At 43.8% G+C, this 22,263-nt stretch overlaps 1 protein-coding gene across 11 annotated transcripts; it reads left to right on the forward strand.

Annotated features, from left to right (window-relative positions):
- The first annotated feature begins 178 nt into the window (after window positions 1–178).
- On the forward strand, window positions 179–3,638 carry LOC123448492. 11 transcript variants are annotated; one of them, XR_006631792.1, is made up of 5 exons: window positions 179–415; window positions 931–1,174; window positions 1,282–1,399; window positions 1,950–2,008; window positions 2,331–3,638. XR_006631792.1 is itself a non-coding variant. In XM_045125405.1 (4 exons), the coding sequence occupies exons 1-3, from the start codon at window positions 288–290 to the stop codon at window positions 1,372–1,374; spliced, it is 465 nt and encodes a 154-aa protein (XP_044981340.1). In that variant the 5' UTR covers window positions 179–287; the 3' UTR covers window positions 1,375–1,399; window positions 2,331–3,638. The 11 variants fall into 11 exon arrangements, 2 of the variants coding, with proteins under 2 accessions (XP_044981340.1, XP_044981339.1); XR_006631794.1 differs by having other exon boundaries at window positions 1,953–2,008; XR_006631797.1 differs by lacking the exon at window positions 1,950–2,008 and having other exon boundaries at window positions 2,331–2,394; window positions 2,514–3,638.
- The last annotated feature ends 18,625 nt before the right edge of the window (window positions 3,639–22,263 follow it).

Below are 22,263 nucleotides of genomic sequence, written 5' to 3' on the forward strand. Positions count from 1 at the left end.
CGATTTAAAAACCGAACCGACCGAATTAGGTTCGGTATTTAGCATAGCTAACCGAATTTTTCTGCCCATACTAAATAAACCGAAAACTCGGTTATTTCGGTTTCGGTTTCGGTGCAGTTTTGGGTTTGTCGGTTTTTATGCCCGGGCCGACTCCCAGCTGCAGCGGTACGCGCCCACGCCCAACGCGCCCGCGCGGGCGCTGCCGGCGCGGTACGCAGCGCTGCTCACACCGCAGGGCAGGTTCCTCTACGACCTCTTCCTCTACCGCCCCGCCCCCACGCTCCCAGATGCTCGACCGCACCGGCTCCGCGCCGCAGGCCGGGGAGGGGCCCGCCGGGGAGGAGGATGGGGACGGGGAGGTGCTCGCCGACGTCGACGCCGCCGAGGTCGACGAGCTGCTCGCCTGCTTCAAGAGGTGGGGACTCGCACCGTTCCTGATTTTTATTATTCCCATTCTGAAACTGTCTGTGTTTGAACTGCAACTGGGAAATATTAAGATTAATTTTGGGGGAAAGAAGCAGTACGAGCTGATCGACATATGCTATTCGCTGTAGGAAATGGAGTTTCTGTATTCAAAGCAGTTGATGATTAATTAGATGTTGCTTCCTGGTCCTCGGGTAGTCAGTGTGGGGGGATACAGTTTGAAGATGGTCAATTATGTGCCCATTTTGGTTGGGCATATTCCAGTGACATGACTGGGAATCATGGATCTTGGATTTTCAGTGCCATTAACATTGATAGTTCCAGCCGCAGAAGAACATCAGCTGGATCTCAATAGGGAACTTAGACCTAGCTGGGGATGTTCAGGTCCCAACTAGGAGCCTGAGCATGTTTCGGTCCCAACTAGGAATGTGAGCATGTTTTGGTCTCTACTAGTATCTTGAGCATGTTCTGCTCTAACTCTGGCTAGGTGTTTTGGCCCGCGGCTAGGGTTTCTGCTCATAAGCTTTTGCTGCGCATCGCCTATGTCACGGTCGGGCCGAGCGCCGGTGATGAGGGCGCAAGATACAGGAGCATGGCCTTCTTCTCGCGCTGCAGCCTCCGGCTTTGTCCTGCTCGAGGAGGAGGAGGAGCAGGAGGGGCGCACCCAACCACTAAGGTGGCCGTTGTCGAGGGCTTCTTACATCTGAACCTCGACCTCCACGTCGTCGTTGTCCAGCCACTCAAGTTCAAGGTTTCCCCGTTCCCCTCTCCCCCCTCTCTGTTTGGTTCTTTCTGGTAGTCGTCGATGTGGTTTCCCACCCATGCCTCTCTGTTTGCTCTGCTTTGTTGTGGATGCAGGGAAGGAGAGGTCTCGGCGAGGGCACCATGGCGGATGGTCTGGAGCTCGGCGTCATCTCTACGGGAGGACTGGCTTGTGGAAGTCATGCATGATGCATCTGGTTAGACCTTTCATCCTGTAAGGCCCTCCTTATTATTCCATCACTAATTCCTGGGCCTACCAAAATCATTAATTGACCGTTCTCTGTTTCCATCTAATTCTGGAAACGATTGCCTAAAGCAAATCTACTATATGAGCTCAAATCCCAGCTTGGGCCCCAATTAATTTTGATTTTGAGTATCCATGTTGTACACTGATGTTAATTAATTTGTTCAGGTCGTTTCGAAACTGTTTACATCACCTTTAGATTATAGCCATTATTTAGTAACTACCCCGATTGTGCCATTGAATTGTGTACTGGAATTTGTGCCGTATAGGTGGACATACTGTAAGACAACACACCAACACGCTCGTTCTAACATAATATTGTTTTATGGCCCACATATCATGTTTCATTTTCCTCTCCTACATTACTATGCTACTGTACGCTATTTCAATGACCAGATTGTTCTAGGTCTTAGCAAAAGCAGAGCCTAACGTTGAAGAATTGTTTGTGTCCTTCGATCTTCCAGGCTTTCAAAATGATTGGTTTATGTACTAATTCAGGATTTTGCCATGCATTTACTAGCAGATTTCTCATGTTGGGCGATGGAATAAGGATATGCACATTTTAGAAGTTCTGTCGGAGTAAGCATCAACTGATTGTGATGACAAATAGAGCTGAAAATACGTACATGCTGCATAAACATGGAGTCAGGCTGATGTTTGTGTGAAAATAGATGACAACCGCAGTTTAGAATCTTCATAAACACTTAATATAGACCTTCCTGGTGATGTGTTTCCACTGTTTACATGAACAGGTTTTAGAAGCAGAGATCATTGCCACTTTAACTTAAAAGAACTTATGCAGACAATTCATTTGTTTCTTATAAATTATGCTCTTTATTTGTAATGTCTGACTCCCTCTCTAAATTAATGTTTCTGTCTAAATCTATGTATATGTGTGCAGACTTGGGCAGAATTCGATGAGAAAGAATTATATTGAAGAGTAATGCATGCTTCCGTCCTTTATGGTAGTCGCTTCAGTTTGACCAGACACCTGGCATGGTGCTTTCTTCCATATATTGTTCTCTCGAAAAATTTCCTTGTGTATAGTATATTGGATTCGATGATTATTATTTTGCCTTCACAGGATGCTTCAGAAGATTTTGTTCTTCTTTTAAGGTCGGGATGACTTTCCATGCTGTTATATACCATATAAGAGCTCTCTGGCAGAGATTACTATGTTTCACTCCGAAGAATACAAGAAAATGGAAGGTACCCAACCTTAGTGCAAGCGTTGTGAACATATATCTGGTCCTCTTGATTGGACTATTGGCAGCCTTTTATTTTGCACAAACTGTTCATATATATGCATCTGTTTTTGTAACTACAAAATGTTGTAAGTGTACTCCAGCGATGTATATATATATTTATTTACTTTAAGAACAACCTTTCCATAAAGGAGGTCATACGCTCCATACTGACAACACTCGCAAGTATTTCAACCATTTAGTATTTGCGTGTGAGGGAGTATCCATGATTGGATTGGCAGAGATCCCCACTTTCGAACCTTTTCCCATTCAAACTTCATATCTCTAGAGCTCCAATGAAATTTGGTGAAGAAGAAAGCTTGGTCTTATGATGTACTACATTTTTTAATGTAACTCTTTGCTTGAAAAAAATCATTCCATAAAGGAGTACACATTTTTTGTTGTCCTATGACTATGTTCATGATTTTTCTTTGCACACAATAAAGGGGTCTTGGCTACACAGTTGAGACCCACATGTGTGGGAACATATTCTTTCCCTGTAGAATGGTTTCCGTAAATGAGTTAGCTAGGCTCAGAATTTTGAGTTGGCCCTTTACATAAGTTTTAGATAAAGTTTCAAGGTTTCTTTAGAGTATTTATTTGTGTCATTTGGATGTACTGTTTGAGAGCAGCTATCAGTTTAGTTTGCTGTCCCGAAATATATGTTCATGGGTACAGTATTTTGATATGGGAGATTAGACCCTATTAGAGGTGGTATTAAAATAAAGTTACAACATGAAAATTTTAGAGGTTGTCCTGTAGATACTTAAAACACATATCACTTGTCAGGTTTCGTTCGGTATATTAAATCCTATGAAATTATCAAAGTGGGATGTACTATGTTGGACAGAATTTTATGTTTGGACTTGGGTGAATGTAACCAGACTTATACTCTCAGATTTTGTCATAGTTGATGGTGTGAGGACTTATAATGTGATAAAGTATATACGTTGTTGCAACACCTATATAATGTGATAAAGTATATACATTGTCATCTAAGTTGAGTTGATTTTGATTTCCGTATGTTATGGGGGGACAACAAATAATGCTATATGTTCATTCTTGAGGGTACAGACTTGCTAAACTATTGATGATTTTTTGTTGGGTGACCTATTAAATCTGGAATGGAAGCTCACATAAGTTGAGCTGATTTTTGTCCATATGAAAGCAGAGGACCATATGGTCTGTGGCCTTTTCATCCATATGAAAGTAGAGGCACATTGTGGTGCTAGTTTGTTGGGTTTTGTCTTCGACCATTGTGTCGTGATGATTTTGCAGGTACCCCGAGAGGCCCTTGAATTGCTACTAACGTTTTGTTTGGCTAGTGTATAGAGATGTCGTCGTATGTCGTGTACAAGGGTAAGGTTCTCGGAGTATACGACGACTGGGAGGAGTTTCGGAGATAGGTTTATCGTTTCAGCGGTAACAATTACAAAGGGTACACCACTAGGGCGGAGACGGAAGTTAGATACGCGCGCTATCTAGCGGGAGAGAGGAGGGAGCGTTGGAGGAACCGGATGAAGACTAGTTTCATCGCGATTATGCTCATCGTGATGACCGCATCTCTCTTCTATGTGATGGTAGTTTAGATGATCGATATCGACTTGTAATGTGAAGACAAACTCGCTACTCGCGGTCTCGAGACTTGTAATGTTCTAACTTTGTTCGGTATTTTAAATTCGGAGACTAATATGATGAATTGTATTCGGAGACTAATCTTCTATTGTATTCGATAAATCTGTTGTTTATATGTTGTGCTCTCTATATTCTGTGCAGTAATATGTTTTGTAATGTGTGCAAATATCAGAAAAGAAAAAAAAATACCTAATATTCATACTAGTGGCGCACCACTCGGCACTTTAGTGGCGCACTGCAAAAAGCACACTAGTGCGCCATTAGTAAGCCAGAGCAAATGGGTAAATATGGCCCCTTGGGAGGCATACTAATGGCGCACCATGGGCTATACTAATGGCGCACTGCCTGGTGCGCCATTAGGAAAAAATTCTAATAGCGTGATGCTAGTGGCGCACTTGTAGTGCGTCATTAGTAGTCAAAACAGGTGCGCCACTAGCAGGCCTTTTCCTAGTAGTGCCAAACTGATGGACAAAACTAAAGTACTGAATAGATCATTATCTACTATTCTTAGGGCTGTTTTGAAGACTAAGTTGAAAATGTGGGAAGAATGCTTCCCTCGTATTGAATTTTCTTATAATCGTTCATTACATTCAACTACTAAGATGTGCCCTTTTGAAATTGTGTATGGTTTCATACCTCGTGCACCTATTTTGCCTCTTCGATCTTCGAAGAAAGTTAATTTTGATGCTAAACAATGTGCTAAATTTATATTAAAAATGCATGAGGTAACTAAGGAAAACATTGAGCGTATGAATGCTAAATAGAAACTTGATGGGAATAAGGGTAGAAAACATGTTGTCTTTGCACCTAGAGATCTTGTTTCGTTGCATTTGTGTAAGGATAGACTTCCTGATTTGCGCAAGTCAAAGATGATGCCACGTGCTGATAGTCCTTTTAACGTGTTAGAGAAAATAAATGATAATGCTTATAAACTTGAGCTACCTGTAGGGTTTTGGGTTAGTCCCACTTTTAACATTGCAGATTTGAAGCCTTATTTGGATGAGGAAGATGAGCTTCCGTCGAGGATGACTTCAGTTCAAGAAGGGAAGGATGATGAGGACATCAACACCATTGTTACACCCACAACCCCTGCTGCTATGCATACCGGACCTGTTACTAGAGCTTGGGCACGCCAATTGAATTACCGTGTACTTTCGTTTCCTGGAAATCCTGCTAATTTTCATGAACATACGATGTTGCCTAAATTAGATACTTTTGTTTTACTTACGAATGAAGGACCTAGCAGGGACAAGAAGGATGGCCATTGAAGCAGGATCAAGCATGGAGAGGAAGGTGCACACGCGACAAAGAACAATGGAGCTTCAAGTGGTGATTTTCGGACTTTGAATCCACCAAAAGGAGAGCATGAAGGCTTGGACAAAATATACAAGATGCCACTTCATAAATTTCATCCATAGGCTGTTAGAGGTGCTGCATCACCTTATTTTAGGGCAGACCCATGTAATTTCGAAATACTACATTATAGGCTGTTTTTAGAGTGCGTATATGTGGGAAAACCGAGCTAGGGTCATTTTCGGACCCCTCTTCCAAGGGGTCGTGAAAATACCTCTGTATTCCCCCATATATACAACCCTTAGGGCACCATTTAGACTGCGTTTTGTTTAGATTACAAGTTCGCCATAGCTGCAACTTTGCATTCTTCGTTTGTGTTCTACGACCAGACCAAGACGTCATAGAACCCCACTTTCATCAATAAAGTTTTCCTCTTATATTTGCAATATCGAGATTGCAATTTTAGTTTCTTGCTTGTTCTTCATTTGCCTGTAGAGAACAAACCCTCATGGTCAGGTTGATCGTGCTCTGGGTTGGTCAATAACCTCTCGGAGTTGGTTTAGTGATTGCTAAGGCGCGACGTCCTCACACGTTCGTAGTCGGATCGTCAAAGTCTACTCAATCGAAAACGATAGCCACCATCTCATCGAAAGACACGGAAAACTTAGCCTCTATCACCCTTTGTGTAATACAACATAACCTCCATCGATTTTTAGTTTAACACTTGTCACTGGATCGCCGACTTGTTCTCGCTTATTATGACAGCCAGTTTTCGACTTTCTCCACTGAGGTGCTTAACTAGACGAGCTAGAAGTACAATCACAGTGGTTCTCCCTTTACCCTCCTAGACGAACATGAGGAACATAAGAGGGTAAACACAGGAGCCGAGCAACCCAACTATTGGCCCAAGAAATAATTCAGAACCAATTCATATAATGCAATATCTGTGACATCGAGCATATAAGATCAAAAACAGTGCCAGAACGATGCTTGGAGCGAGTTTTATATTCAATCCCGAGGTCGATTAGCCGGTCGCATCTAAAGAAATCATGTATCGAACTAGCTTTGTTTTGGTATCAAAGAGCGGATAAGGGTTATGCAACATAAATGACTATCCGTAAAATGGTATTTATCTCCGATGAACTCGTGATGTCTATCCATTAAATCAAAAGTGCCAAAGCAACTGTTACACATACTTTATTTAAAAATAAACTTATAGAGGAAAGGTTTACACAGGGCCTTTACAAGTGGTTTGACATCCCTACTGTGCCTTGCTGCACGTCTAAGCCTTTGCCCTTGAGATAGTGAACAACAAGCGGACCTTTGAGAGAGGGCCTGGAGAAGTCGCCTAGTATTTTGGCTTGATGCTGGGGTAGGTCCTAGATGGTACCTATTTTTTCCCGAACACGAGTTTGACCATAGCTCGATCAAGCCAAACGGTTTATCCTTGGATAGTCGGTCCCCGGAGTTGTCCATGGTATTTTGAGTATGAAATTGTGCCTCCGAGGCACGTACTTTGCAGCTAGTGAGGCCATGTTGTGGGGAGCGTGTTCCTATTTATGTTGAGCGTGGGAAGACTATAGGAGATGTGATAGGGCTCGAGCTCGTTTGTTTGCCTCTTGTGCCTTGACGACATACTGGGACTACGGAGCCTCATTAGTGGCCTGGATTTTGATTGCCAGAACCGTTGTGTGCTCCTTACTTTGGAGGGAGCGCTTCGTGTCGCCATTGACGGTGATGACACCCTTGGATCGGTGTTGATGCGAGCGAACGTTGTATGGACGAGAAGTGTGTGGTAGCGGCTGCAAAAGGGACGATGTCGAAGATCAAGTATTCATTGTGGAAGTTGCCGGGTGAGCCGAACACTACTTTCAAAGTTACGTTACTCGTCCAGCGGGCTTCGCCGCCTAGGATTACCCCTTTAAAGGTGATGTTGCTGGGTTTGATTTTTTATGGATCAATACCCATTTTCTTACCGTATCTTGGTAAATCAGTTTGAGGCTACTGCCTCCGTCCATGAGGACTCTAGTTTGGTGGTACCCATCGATAATGGGGTCAAGTACCAGGGCCGCTAACCCACCACGATGGATACTGGTAGGGTGGTCCCTATGATCAAAGGTGATCGGGCATGCCGACCATGGGTTCAACTTCGGGGCTATAGGCTCTATGGCTTAGACATCCCGAAGCGCATGCTTCCTCTCCTTCTTTGGTATATGTGTGACGTAAATCATGTTCACGATTTTTACCTCAAGAGGGAATTTCTTCTGGCCTCCATTGTTCGACCTGCGAGGCTTGTCATCGTTCTTGTTGTGTGGGCTCTTGCCCTGCTCCTCGGCTGCGAGTTTGCCCGCTTATTTAATCAATCAACAGTTACTGTTGGTGTCGGTGGCGGGCTTGTCTAGCGTGCCATGAATCTGGGAGGGCATATCCTTGATTTTGTCCAGCGTGGTAGGTCAGCCCCGATTCCCTTTAGAGTGCTTCTTCCACGGTCCTGAGTTTGAATTGTTGAGTCCAGCATTAACTGTCGTATCTTTGATATCGGTGTCGTTGTATTGACGTTTGTTCTTGTTGCACCCTAGTTTCCAGTTGCCATCCCAAACATCAGATGTGTCGGGGTCTTCAAGAGTTTTGCTTCGACGGGCTAACCAACTGTCCTCGCCCACGCAAAAGCGGTTCATAAGTGAGGTGAGGGCTCACAGTGTTCTCAGTTTGTCTTGGCCCAGCTCATGAGCTAGCCAATCATCCCAGATATTGTTTTCGAAATAGGCTATTGCCTCGGCGTCCAAATAGTCGATGATTCAGTTCTTCCTAGTCAGCAATCGGTTCCAAAATTGTCTATCTGACTCGCCGGAACATTGAACGATGTGGTTCCAGTCATCGGCATCTGCGGGTCAGACAGAAGTTCCTTGAAAGTTAGCTTGGAAGGCATCCTCGAGCTCTTCCCAACTACCAACAGAGTTTTCGGGGAGGCTGCTCAACAATGTCATGCTGGTCCTTTGAGCTTTAATGGGAAGTATTTTATGGCGTGGAGGTCATCTCCTCAGGCCAAATGAATGTGGAGAAGGAAGTCTTCAATCCACACGGACGGGTTCATTGTCCCGTTATATTGTTCAATGTTTACGGGTTTAAACCCTTCGGGGAACTTATGCTGCATCACCTCATGTCTAAAACACATTGGGTGAGCAGCGCCCCTGACCCGAGCTACGTCATGCTGGAGCTCGACTGTCATCCGGACCCAGTGTTGTTACCGAGCTCTATCATTTTAGTCGAGCCAAGCTTGGTACCCGTCCCGTCTATTGGGAGTGTGCACTCTAGATCTATAGATGGATCTTGTATGACCTGCTCTAGTGTTCAGACTGTGTCGTAGGTCATACGGATCCTCAGGCTATGTTGGCTCTTTCCTCCTTCTACATGGGGGTTTGGGTCGATCTTCGGGCTCTCCAGTTGTCTCATCCTGTCCGCGAGGGGGCGGTCTCACTGGTTGCCCTCAGTGCATCTTGGGGGTGTGGGCTCGTCGTCGAATTCTGGCAACAAACGCCAGCGCTGGTAACTTTTGTTTTTATTTCACTGTTCATTGTCGTACCCTTCTCCGGTTGCTAGGACATTTTCCATCTCTTGTTAAGGGTGTCTTGTTCGGCTTTGCTTTGCTTCTATTTCTTCTTGAGGCTCCTGGCGGTGGTTATAAGTTGCCGCTCGAATAGTTCTTGATCTAGCGGGTTTTCGGGTATGATGAAATCCTCGTCTCCGAGACTATCCTCCTCTTCGAAGCGAGGAAGGTAGTTGTTGTCTTCGGAGTCGTTGGAGTCCTCGGGGACATCCTAATCCTCGAGCCCCTCCGAGTCATCACGCTTTTGTTCTGGAGCAGCAAGGTCGCTGAGGTCTTCCAGATTGTCCAAGGTATCGTTTTCTCTCGTACGAACGTTCCTTACCCTGCCCTTATGCCCCCTATGTCATTTGCCCCGACATCGACGCTTGGGCTGCTCCTCACCGGGCTTGTCACCATTCTCTATGGGAGTCCTGTTGTAATGCCCTAAGAGTGTAACTTGCCTTATTTGGAACCTTCTATATGTGGGTCCATCTTGTCAGTGCCATGAGAGCTCAATGCATATGTTATTTCATGTGATGTCACCTTGTTTTGTTTTCCCTTGCATCCATGCATCCTTTCATCCATGCCTATTTGGGTTGTTGCCTTGTGATCATGTGTATGTGATGTAATGATGTGATGATGATATGTGAAATGATGTGGGTGTTGTTTGAAAGTAGGAAGCACTATGTGGTTTGCATTAGGATTCAAAACTTCTCCCCTCTCTTTTATCTCAAGCCCAAGATTCTTTTCCTCCATTCGTGTTTCAAAAATGCCCATGCTTTAGTGTTATTTGTGGTGGATGTGATGCTATGAATTTGATGTTTTGAAACTATGTTTTAAAGGTGCAAATATTCACAAAATAGATCAAACAAATTCTGTTTTGTAATATTTATTTGCTCCAAATATTCCTTTTCCATTTTATCTAAATGGGTCATAATTCCCTTATGACTAGGGGTATTTTGTTTTATATTTAACTCCAACAGGTTTGCCTTTGCTTTATTTCTTTTCTGTGTTTGTTTTAAATTAGAAAACCCCGGAGGGTTTTCTTTTCCTATCTCGCGCCACCTAGTGGGCTTTCTCCCCCTGCGTGGCCCAAACCACCTTCCTCTCGCGTGCAGCCCATGCCCTGTAGAAGACGTCTTCTTCCCCTCCTTCCTCCGCCAGTCTTCTTCAGAGAACAGAGAGACAACAGCAACACCGTCACGGACGTCAAGGCGCGTGTCCCTTGCCTCCTCCTCCTCCATATAAACCCCCTTGGTGTCCGTGCAAGGCTAGGGTTCCTCCCTTGCGCCGCCACCCTTTTCCCCATCTCCTCCTCCTTCTCTGTCGTCGGCATCAGGTAAGGGATCGAGCTCCTCCGCCATGGCCGCAAGCTGAGGAGGTCCTCGCCGTCGCTGCCGTACCCCCGCGTCCTCTCCAACCCCTCGGCATGCACGCGGGACCTCCAAGGGCCCCATTCCCGCAGCTAGGAGAAGAGGATCTCCTCTGCTTCCTCTTCTTCGACGACGGCGGCTTCCTCCCCGACGATCTTCCCCGCCATGGCTTCTTCCCCTTCTTCGTCTACCTCCTCTCCAGTAGGCATGACGACCTCGTCTAGTGGGTGAGCACAAGCTTCTTTTCGTTCCCGGTAGCTAGATCTTGAGCATAGGGACCGTAGCTTCGTCGTCATTCCCCTCTCTGTCGCCGGCGCCGCCGCACGTAGTGGAGCCGTTGCTATAGGCCTTCCCGAGTAGAGTTCGATGTAGAAATGGAACCCTGTGAGTCTATTCTTCCTTCCATCGACGAGCGACAGCCCAATTTGATGTGTAATGCCGGCGAGGTACTTCCCCTGTTCCGGCCACCGTCGGGCAGAGAAAATACAACAGGGGGTTGCTCGATAGAGTTTACTCCCCTTCTCTGTTAAGATCCGAAGCAGTAGGAGAGTGGTAGGTGCGTTTTGGTGCAGTGGACAGATCATGGGTTCGAAACCCCTTGGCGCACCCCTTCTGCATTTCTTTTTCGGCACAGTAGCGCAGGGAGTGTCTTACCCTGTTAAACACCTCAGTTCTGTCGAGCTGGTGGCAGTAGCAGAGTGGTGTGCTCCTGTGTGGTGATACAGGGGGTCTTGGGTTCGAATCCCTCCCCATTCCTTTTTTTTTTCATTTCTTTTACTGTTTTGCATTGTTTGCTTGCATAGTTTTTGTGGTGTGCTAGATCACCATGTGAGGTATTTTTGTTGTCTCCCAAGCAGCAGGCTGACCTTGTTTATGATGCTAGAGAGCAAGTGTAGATATATCTTTGTGTGGTGCATGTGTAGGTATTTGAATTCTAGTGTATGTTGAGCTAGCTCATGTATGTGAGTGTGTTATCATGTGTATATGCACTAGGGTAGTGATGCATTTGTGTATGTGCAAGCTTCATGATGTGCATGTGTGTGAAGCATCACCCAAGGGTGTGTAGTGTGTGTGTGTGTGTGGGATCCCCCCCACATACCTTGTGTGTAGGATGTGTTCTTGTGGGGTGTGTGTGTGTGTGTGTCACACATGCCCAAGGCATGATGTGCCTTGATAAGCACTTGTGGCTACTTGTATGTGTAGGTGTAGGATGCTTGATGTGAGTGTAAGTTAGTGGAGTGTTCTAACTAGCATGTGTAGGTGCTTATTATGCATGTGCTTGCTGTATGTGTGTGTGTGGTGGTGTGCTAAGGCACATGAACATGAGGTCTACCCCTCATGTGCACCATTGGGTATGTGAGAGTGTGCAAGTGCATGTGTAGATGATGATCTAGAGATTAGCATGTGATATAGCACTATTCACCCCCTTGTGATTCCATGTAGTTTTTCCTTTCAAGTTTGTGCCCATTTGTTGGATGCAAGTGCCTATGTATTATATATGTTTTTGGGGTAGAATCATCCCAGGAATCCAATGGTGGGTTCAGATTCCACTTTGGAACACTTTCTGGGAATGCCATATTTCTGTTTTGTTCCATGTTTAGAGCTTGGTTCCATGTGATGTGATGAGCCCAAGAGGATGATTCCTTGTTGTGGCAGTAGAGGGTGAACCCCTCTATAGCATGTTGGTTTTTTATGCTTAGGAGTTTATATGTGCAAGTTGTGCTCAGTCAAAGTAGGCATGTGGCTGAAAATTTCAGCTTAGTGAAAATCTGTGATTTTCACTAAGTCTGAGAAACTGTTGATATTTTTTCCCTTGTAGTTGTGCTTGTAGAAGTTTATGTGTTGGGAATCAGCCCCTGCAATCAACTGAGAAGTTGTAGCTTTTGTGTTTGTCTAGATCTCTGTCAATTTTCATTCCATTTGGCTTCCTGTAGATATTGTTTTTGGTGCTGTCAAAATGCTTCAGAGCACAAACAGCTAGTGAGAATCTGAGATTTTCACTAAGTCTGTGAAAACTGATTTTTGTCCAAGTTAGCAGTTGTAGAACTTTCTGTGTGTAACTCCTTTGTATTATATTTTTGCTCATGCTTGTAGAGCTTTTGAATAGCTTCTGCCACATATTCTATTTGGCACATTTGGGTAGCTGTAGATGCTTTGCATGTAGCTCTCAAACTGCTATGATGCTATTTAGGACAGAATGTATAGTTTTGATGTTTTGATGCTTGTGAGTGCATAGTTGATGTTGTGGTGATATTCCTTGCACCACGCCATCCATACTTGTTTGTTTTGTGATATGGCAACCTGGAAATACCATAAGTATGCCATTGGAGTGTGTTGTGGTGGATTTGATTCATTTCTTGTTTCGTTGTTTCCGGTTGATCCGTAGCTCCGTTCGTAACGTTCTTTATATGTTTTTGCATCATTTTCGCGTGATGCATCTATTCATGTCATCCTCATGCATGTAAAAATAGTTTAGAGTGCAGTTTTGTCCAGAAGTGTGTAGTTTCTTCTCATGCATGTGCAAGTGACTAGAATAGGGATGTATGCTACGTTTTCATCTCATGCATCATGTGCTTGTGGCATATTGTTGTGCTATTGTTCATTGGATGCTATTTTTATGTTGGGTAGCACCGGGATCGGAGAACGAGTACGTGGATCCGGGAGAGTACGTGCAGGACGAACAAGAGCAGTTCCAAGCTGAGGACATCACATGCAAGATGATATGACCTTGATTCCATCTCTAGACTTGTTATGCTAGATTCATGTTTCCTTCGTCATATGCTCGCTGCCTACCACTGAAATAATTGCCGCCTGATATTTCCATGAAACCCAAACACTTTTCCCCTCCTAGCAAATCTTGAATGGCTAAGTAGGCTTGCTCAGCTTCTAATGTTAGCGTTGCTAGTTGAGGTGCATTTGTCTCATGTGATAACATGAGTTTGATATCATTATGTTAAACCTGTTATTTAATTAATGCACCTATATACTTGGTAAATAACAGAAGGCCTAGCCTTTTGCCAGGTGTTTTGTTCCGTTATTGCCGCCATAGTTTCCGGCTATTGGTGTTTGATTCCATAACTGATCGCTCCTAACACGTTCGGGGTTGTTATGGGGACCCCCTTGATAAATCGTGTAGTGTTAAGACTTGTCCGGCAGGACCCAACATTGGTGTTAATTTTCTAATCACTTAATAATAATCTGCATAGGGAATAGCTACCCCGAGGAATTAACCAACAACCCGGGCCAGTGCTCCTCATGAGTGTTGGTCCAAACCAGAGGACTGTGCGGGGCCAACTCAGGGCAACTTGAGAGATTTCTATCAGGCCACTGTACGTGTCGCTCAACCATTGTGTCCTGAGACTGAGATATGCGGCTCTTATCGGGGTCGTCGACACGACGGGAGGTCCTTGTAGTCTTGTCTTACCTTAGCGATATATCTTTCGTACAGGAATCCCGGTGAAGCTTTGGTTCTCCCCCGAGTTGAGGTTTTCCTCTAAGGAATCCGACGAGATCACGAGTTTCGTGATAGAGGATTACTTTGCGACCTGTGACCGTTTGTGATGGACTAGTTGGAGCACCCCTGCAGGGTTTAATCTTTCAAAAAGCCGTGCCCGCGGTTATTTGCCAACTTGGAATATTTGTTAACATCCGGTTATAGATAACTTGAACTAATTATAATAAAATTGACAACTGTGTGCGTGACCATGACTGTCCCCTTCGAAGACCTCTCTTCTATCGGGAACACGGCGGGGTTATGATTGACGTAAGTAGGTGTTCAGGGTCACTTATTAATCAGCTAGTCGTCGCCCGCTAGCATAGACCACCACCAATACTTGTTCCACGTAAGTTAGCCACCATAAATGCTTAGGATGCTGCAACCTAAACACTGAACCTTGCTTACCTAATAATTTGACTAGTTCTGGCACCGAGGTCATAGATTGCTGAGTCCCTGTGGCTCACAGATTACTTCAATACACCAACAAGTACAGGTACGCCCGACACAGGTGATCCCTATGGCACGCAGCTGGCGTGGCAGTACGATGAGCAGAACGACCGCTTGTATGTGAACTATCCAGAAGACTGGGGCATGGTCGTGATCGTGGGCAAGCATGCAGGGTAACATAGCCTTTTCTCTTATTATGTAGTCCGTAGCGGAACTACCTTGTTTGAATAAATGCGTGATGTAAACTCTGATATTATTTATGAGATGGTAGATGAATCCCTATTTGTCATTCTATTATTATGTATGTGCTATGTTATCGTTCTTGTGAAACGCTTAGATGCGCTTCTTTCCATTTTGGGGCCTCGTTCCCTAAATCGGAAAGGACCGCATCTTAGTTGTTACACCTGTTGCCACCCTTCCCCATTGTGTCGTCGCCCTTATCACTAGGGGTCAACCATATGGACATTGTAGGTGGATGTGGTTGTCCCCGTCCAATGGTGGGAGGGGGACTCACATTGACATCTTAGTCCAGGTCCTCGACCTCCTCGGAGGCGTAGTCCAACACAGTTAAATCTTCGATAGTGGCTATCAAGTGGGTGGTGATTGGTACGTAAGATTCCACATGGCACCCCTCAAGATTGATCCAGGCATAGGTCGAGGACGGGTCATCAGTAATATTCATTGTTTGGATCTCCCATTCAATAGCGATAGGTTGGCCAGACTGGTCTTTTGAATTCTTGCGTAATTGACCTCCGGTGCATCGGCACACGGAGCATGCTCGGTCAAGGTTGAACCCGGTCTTCGAATGCTTTAATCACATCTGAGCTCAAAGTCGGATCCAAGGCAAGCCTTGACCCGGTGACGGGGTCGGGCAGGAGACCCGAAATAAAAGCTTGAGTATTTCCAGGCTCATCAGACAAGGCCGAGAGCCTCATAAGGACCAAATCACCACGGGCGCAAGTGATGTACTCTAGATTGTCAAACTTGATCTTCTACTCTAAGGTGAAGCCGACGATCAGGTCGAGGTGATCGGCCGCATTAGCATGTAGGACGATGGTGCTGAACGCGAAGAGCTGGCCATGAACGAAGGAATCCATGGTGTGGATGCTAACGATGATCACTAAGCTAGCCATCGATCCTTTGGCGGTCCCATACCGGAACTCTCAGTGAAAGCACTAATGTCGGTGTCAAAACCGGCAGATCTTGGGTACGGGATCCCAAGGTGTAGATCTTGGATCAATCGGTAAGAGGAAGCACACGGAAAATATTTACCCAGGTTCGGGCCCTCTCAAAGAGGTAAAAGCCTACGTCCTGTTTGATTATATTGATGAGTGTATGACAATTACAGAGTTGATCTACCACGAGTTTAGATGAACTAAACCCTAGAAGATGGTTCTGTCCATTATGAACTAAAACCCTCTAGTTTATATATACACCAGGGGTAATTAGGGTTACATGTGCTCGGTTACCATCAGGTAATAAACATGTTGATTCTATCATATTTACTTGGAGCACACGCCAAGGCTTAAGAGGTTTCCTTCCTGAACGAGGAGTCCTCTTATAGTTCGGCCCATTAGTGGTAGTCACAGAGCAGCCCACCTATCTGGTCCATAGAGATAGACCGGCAGCCAGAGGACCCCTTAGTCCTGGACTCCCTCAGATGGGATCCTCTAGCAAAGAAGAAGAAGAATCACCTTTACCTCAACCCGGAGATATGCATGTGTAGTTAAAAAAGTAGAGCTTGCCAAATATGTTTACACCTTCCAATACTCGATTTACCCCTTATCGTCATGCATAGGTGGATGTTACTACTTCTTCTACTAAAAAGATTCACTCTTTGGTGGATGGTGCGGTGAATATTACGAGCAAGCTTCGCAAGGAGAACTTGGACCTTAATAGAGAGGTCGATAAGCTTAAGGAGGAGTTCCGTACCCTAAGGGGCATCATTTCGAAGAAAATTACTTCATCACCACCATCACCCAAAAAGGAAACTTGAGTACACTGGTACGAGCACAACCCTTGGCTTGTTCCAAGCTTGGGGGAGGTGCCCAGTATCATATCAGCAAGGACCTAACATGGACAAGATGGATGGCCATTGGAGTGGGATCAAGCATGGAAAAGAAGGTGCACACGGGGGAAAGTACAATGGAGTTTCCACTGGTGATCGTCGCACTTTGAAGCCACCATAATGAGAGCATGAAGGCTTGGATGAAATATACAAGATGCCACTTCATAAATTTTGTCGATAGGCTATTATAGGTGTTGTGTCACCTTCTTTTTCGGCCAGTCCCATGTAATTTCGAAATATTACAATATATGTTGTTTTTAGAGTCCTTGTGTGTGGGGAAACTTAGTTAGGGTTGTTTTCGGACCCCTCCTCCAAGGGTCAAGAAATCTCCTCTATTCCCCCATATATACAACCCTTAGGGCGCCATTTAGACTTGGGTTTTTTTAGTTTATAAGTTCGCGATAACTGCAACTTCGCCTCCTTCGTTTGTGTTCCATGACCACACCAAGACATCACAGAACCCCACTTTCATCAATAAAGCTTTACTTGTATATTCGCACTATTGAGATTGCAATTTAAATTTCCTGCTTGTTCTTTGTATGCGTGCTGGAAATAGACCATCGTGGTCAGGTTGATCGTGCTCCGGCATGGTCAATAACCTCTCGGAGTTGGTTTCACGATTGCTAAGGCGCGATGTCCTCACACGATCGTAGTCGAACCATCAAAGTGGACTCCACCTGGAATGATAGCCACCATCTCATCTAAAGACGGACACCTTCATCTCTGTGAGGACATATTTTAATATTGCGAAATCCCATTAAATAGTCTATGCATGATCAATTAGTTGGTGTTGGACAAGGAAGATAACATAATGAGTTATGTTTGCTTATATTCACATAGAAGTTATATTGTTGTGGATCATCGAATGTGTGGTGCTTGCTCATAATCTTTTGCTAGGCAAAACATTGCACCAAGTAGAGATACTACTTGTGCATCCATAAACCCTTGAACCTAGTTTCTTGCCATGCGAGTCCAGCATATCTACCAATGGATTGAATAAGATCCTTCAAGTAAGTTTTCACAGGTGCAAAGCAATCAAAATTGCTCCTAATATATGTATGGTCCTTTATTGTAAGGGAAAATAAGCTTTATAAGAACTGGTGACGGCTAATAAATAAAAGCGACAGAGTGCATAATAAAGTTTGTTGTCATAAGGGTAATATAAAGTTACATTCCTTTCCATTAAGTGGTTGCACATCCAAATATGAAGTGCATGACAACCTTTGCCTCCCTCTGCGAAAGGCTTATGTTTTACTTTCATATATTTATTTTTATGCAAGAGTAAGTAATATTCATCCCTATTTCATCCTTATTTATTCTCTACTTGGCAAGCATCATGTGGTGGGGAAAGATCCAAGCATATATATCATGTTGGATGTAGGTGATCATGACTTACTATTGTTGACATTATCCTCGAGATAAATAGTTGGGCGATGACAACAATAAACTCCTATCTATCTATGTGTGTCATTAATACTTTTTGTTTCACAAATGTGCAATGAGTGTCAGCAATCATGGAAGACTAAATGATAGTTGAGTGTGTGAACTTTCTAAACAAAGTTGTGACATAGACTTTTTTCTTAAATATGATGGATTGTAATTGTTTTAATGACTATTGACTCCCCATTTATTTGCCTTGGTTTCCCTCCAAGCTTAAAGGGTGAACTAGCACAGCGATGACAAGTATTTCCCTGGGTTAAGAAACCAAGGTATAAATCTAGTAGGAAGTTCCACAAGACTATGTAAGTGGTACATGCACAAAAATAACATATCCTTGCAACCCAACGTGTGTAGGGTTGTGAATCCTCGTGGGTAAAGTAAAAGACAGAATGATAGATGCAAATGAGATAATAGCAAATAAAATGCAGCAAGGTATTTTTGGTGTTTTCATGATATAGATCTGAAAAAAAAGAAAATAAAATGGAATTGTGAATAGCAAAGTAGAGATTGCAAATAGATGATGTGAACTACACCCGGGGGACGTAGGTTTCACTAGTGGTTTCTCTCGAGAAAATAGCAAATGGTGGGTAGACAAATTACTGTTGGGAAATTGATAGAAGAGCAAATAATTATGACGATAGTCAGGACAATGATCATGTATATAGGCATCATGTCCAAAACTAGTAGACCGACTTCTGCCTGCATCTACTTCTATTAATCCACACATCGACTACTATCCAACATGCATCTAGTGTATTGAGTTCATGGAGAAAAGGAGTAATGCCTTAAGAATGATGACATGATGTAGACAATAAATATTCATGTAGGAATAGACCCTATCGTTTTATCCTTGATAGCAATGATACATGCTTGTCATGTCTCTTTCTATCACTGAGATTGAGCACCGCAAGATCAAACCCATCACAAAGCACCTCTTCCTATTGCAAGATAAAGGATCAAATTGTCGAGACAAAAACCAAATATCGGAGAAGAAATACGAGGCTACAGTAATCAAGCATGAATATGATTTGATAGATCTCATCATAAACTCACAATTCTTCAAATCCCAACAAACACACCGCAAAAGAATGAGTTACATCCTATGGATCTCCAAGATGCCATTGTATTGAGAAACAAAATGAGAGAGAAATCCATCTAGCTACTGCCCACGGACCCTATGTTTGATATGAACTACTCATGCATCATTGGAGGAGTGCCAATGAGGATGATGAACCCCTCCATGATCGTGTTCCTCTCTGGAATAGGCTCTAGATTGGATTTTGTGGCTTCTGGAACTTGCGGCGGCTGAAACGATTTTTTTACTCCCATAGGGTTTTCTGAATGGGTAATTGAATTTACGCCCCTATTTGGGTCACACTTAGTAGGTTAAACCCTAGTTTTCGGAAACACTCGTTCCCGCCCAAATCACTTTGCTTCGCTTATGCTTTTTCCCTTTCACCGTTTGACCATCACTTTGAAAACTTCGTAAAATAATCATACTAACTCAGAAAACATCAAACAAGATATCGAAATGTTCACAAAAATATCACTTATATGTGCATGCCATTAGCATTCTTGACAAAAATGTCGGGAAGTCCCCATTCTTGACTTAAAATAAAACTCAAATGGAGTATTTCCATCATTTTTGTTGTGAATGCCAATGAAATGCACATATATCCCATGTTTCGATGAACATTTTCATATATTATTTGAATTTTTCTAAGTTCGTATGAATTTTTTATGAAGCTTTCAAAGTGATGGTCAAACGTTCAAAGGGGAAAAGCATAAGAGAAGCAAACTGGTTTGGGAGGGAACTAGTGGTTTTGGAAACTAGGGGTAAACCTGCCGAGTGTGACCTAACTAAGGGACCAAATTAATTATCCATTTCTCAATACTAGTGTATTTATAGAGCTCAGAGGCGGTGGAGGAGGCGCCCGAGGCCCCACTTGGCACCAGGTCGCGATAGGGGTCCTCGCGCAGCCTGGTGTCTAGTGGGCCGCCTGGGCCTCCTCTCGTGCTCATCTTTGGCTCCCAAGTTTCCTTCTGGTCCAAAACAATCTTCGTAAAGTTTTGTGCCATTTGGACTTCATCTAATATTGATTTTTTATGAAGGAAAAAAACAGCAAAAAACAGCGAGTGGCACTAGGCACTATGTCAATAGATTAGTCCCAAAAAATGATATAAAGTTGCTATAAAATGACCATAAAATATCTAAGAATGCTAATATAATAGCATGGAACTATCAAAAATTATAGATACGTTGGAGAAGTATCAGCACCCCCAAGCTTAATCATGCTCATCCTCGAGTAGGTAAATAAAAAGTGAAAAAATTGATGTGGAATGTTGCCTAACAGGTTGATACGTCTCTAACGTATCTATAATTTTTGATGTTTCCATGCTATTATCTTGTCAACTTTGGATGTTTTGTATGCATGAATATGCTATTTTATATCTTTTTTGGGACTAACCTATTAACTCAACGCCAAGTGCGAGTTTCTGTTTTTTCCGTGTTATTGACCTTTTTCTGAGGAGAATATTAAGCGGAGTCCAAATGGAATAAAACCTCCGGAATGATTTTTTCCGTAACAGAGGATACACACGGGATTTGAGAACCAAGGCAAAGGACCCCGGGGGAGGTCACAAGCCCCCTAGCCGCGGCCTGGGGGGTGCGCGCCTAGCAGGCTTGTGGGCCCCCCATGGCTCCTTTTCCCTACTTCTTCCGCCTATAAATTCTCTAAAAATCCAAAACTACCAGGGAGAGCCACGAAAATACTTTCCCGCCACCGCAAGCTTCTGTCTCCGCAAGATCCCATCTGGGGCACGTTTTGGTGCCCTACCGGAGGGGGGATTCGGACACGGAGGGCTTCTTCATCAACACCATTGCCTCTCCGATGATGCGTGAGTAGTTCACCACAGACCTTCGGGTCCATAGCTAGTATCTAGATGGCTTCTTCTCTCTCTTGGATCTTCAATACAAAGTTCTCCATGATCTTCATGGAGATCTATCCGATGTAATCTTCTCTTGTGGTGTGTTTGTCGAGATCTGATGAATTGTGGATTTATGATCAAATTATCTATTAATATTATTTGAGTCTCCTCTGATCTCTTATATGCATGATTTCGTATCCTTGTAATTCTCTTCGAGTTGTGGGTTTCGTTTGGCCAACTTGATCTATAATTCTTGCAATGGGAGAAGTGCTTGGTTTTGGGTTCATACTGTGCGGTGTCCTCACCCAGTAACAGAAGGGGTAGCGAGGCACGCATCGTGTTGTTGCCATCAAGGGTAAAAAGACGGGGTTTATATCTATTGCATGAATTTATCCCTCTACATCATGTCATCTTGCTTAAGGCGTTACTCTGTTTGTTATGAACTCAATACACTAGATGCATGCTGGCTAGCGGTCGATGTGTGGAGTAATAGTAGTAGATGCAGACAGTATGGGTCTACTTGTCTCGGACGTGATGCCTATATGTATGATCATTGCCTTACATATCATCATGACTTTGCGCGGTTCTATCAATTGCTTGACAGTAATTCGTTCACCCACCATAATACTTGTTATCATGAGAGAAGCCTCTAGTGAACACTATGGCCCCGGATCTACTTCACATCATATTTTCAGCTCTACACTTTTACTTTGTTGCACTTTCCACCTTCAGATCTCACCTTGCAATTAATCGTGAAGGGATTGACAACCCCTTTATAGCGTTGGGTGCAAGTTTGTTTGTTTTTGCGGAGGTACATTGGTGACTTGTCTTGATACTCCTACTGGATTGATACCTTGGTTCTCAAACTGAGGGAAATACTTACTGCTACTGTGCTGCATCACCCTTTCCTCTTCAAGGGAAAAACCAACACAAGCTCAAGAGGTAGCAAGAAGAATTTCTGGCACCGCTGCCGGGGAGTATCAAGTCAAGAATAGTCTCCCTTCAACGTGTCAATTTCTGGCGCCGGGGAGTATTCAAAGTGAAGCATATCCAAGTAACTATCGCAAACTCGTCTCTTGCATTATATTATTTGCTTTTTGCCGCTCGTTTTCCTCTCCCCCACTTCTAAAAAAACAAAATTTACAAAAATATTTGCCTTTTTACGTTTGGCTTTCCTTTGCTTGTGTGCTATGTGCCTTCAATATGCTTGCATCTTCGCTTGCTAAAAATCTATTGATATGGATCCTCATCCACTTGCTAATCTTTTCAAGAAATCCAATTTTGTTGAACCAATTGCTAGTGAGTTTTGTGCACTAGATTATCT

The sequence above is a fragment of the Hordeum vulgare genome, chromosome 4H, assembly GCF_904849725.1.
Source record: "Hordeum vulgare subsp. vulgare chromosome 4H, MorexV3_pseudomolecules_assembly, whole genome shotgun sequence".
NCBI lineage: Eukaryota > Viridiplantae > Streptophyta > Magnoliopsida > Poales > Poaceae > Hordeum > Hordeum vulgare.

What these genes read in the sequence shown, in the direction of transcription:
- LOC123448492 (XM_045125405.1), top strand. Translation starts at nt 288, where the DNA reads ATGCTCGACCGCACCGGCTCCGCGCCGCAGGCCGGGGAGGGGCCCGCC. An exon ending in CTGCTCGCCTGCTTCAAGAG is followed by an intron (nt 416 to 930) that starts GTGGGGACTCGC and finishes GCCCGCGGCTAG; the next exon opens with GGTTTCTGCTCATAAGCTTT. An exon ending in TCCAGCCACTCAAGTTCAAG is followed by an intron (nt 1,175 to 1,281) that starts GTTTCCCCGTTC and finishes TTGTGGATGCAG; the next exon opens with GGAAGGAGAGGTCTCGGCGA.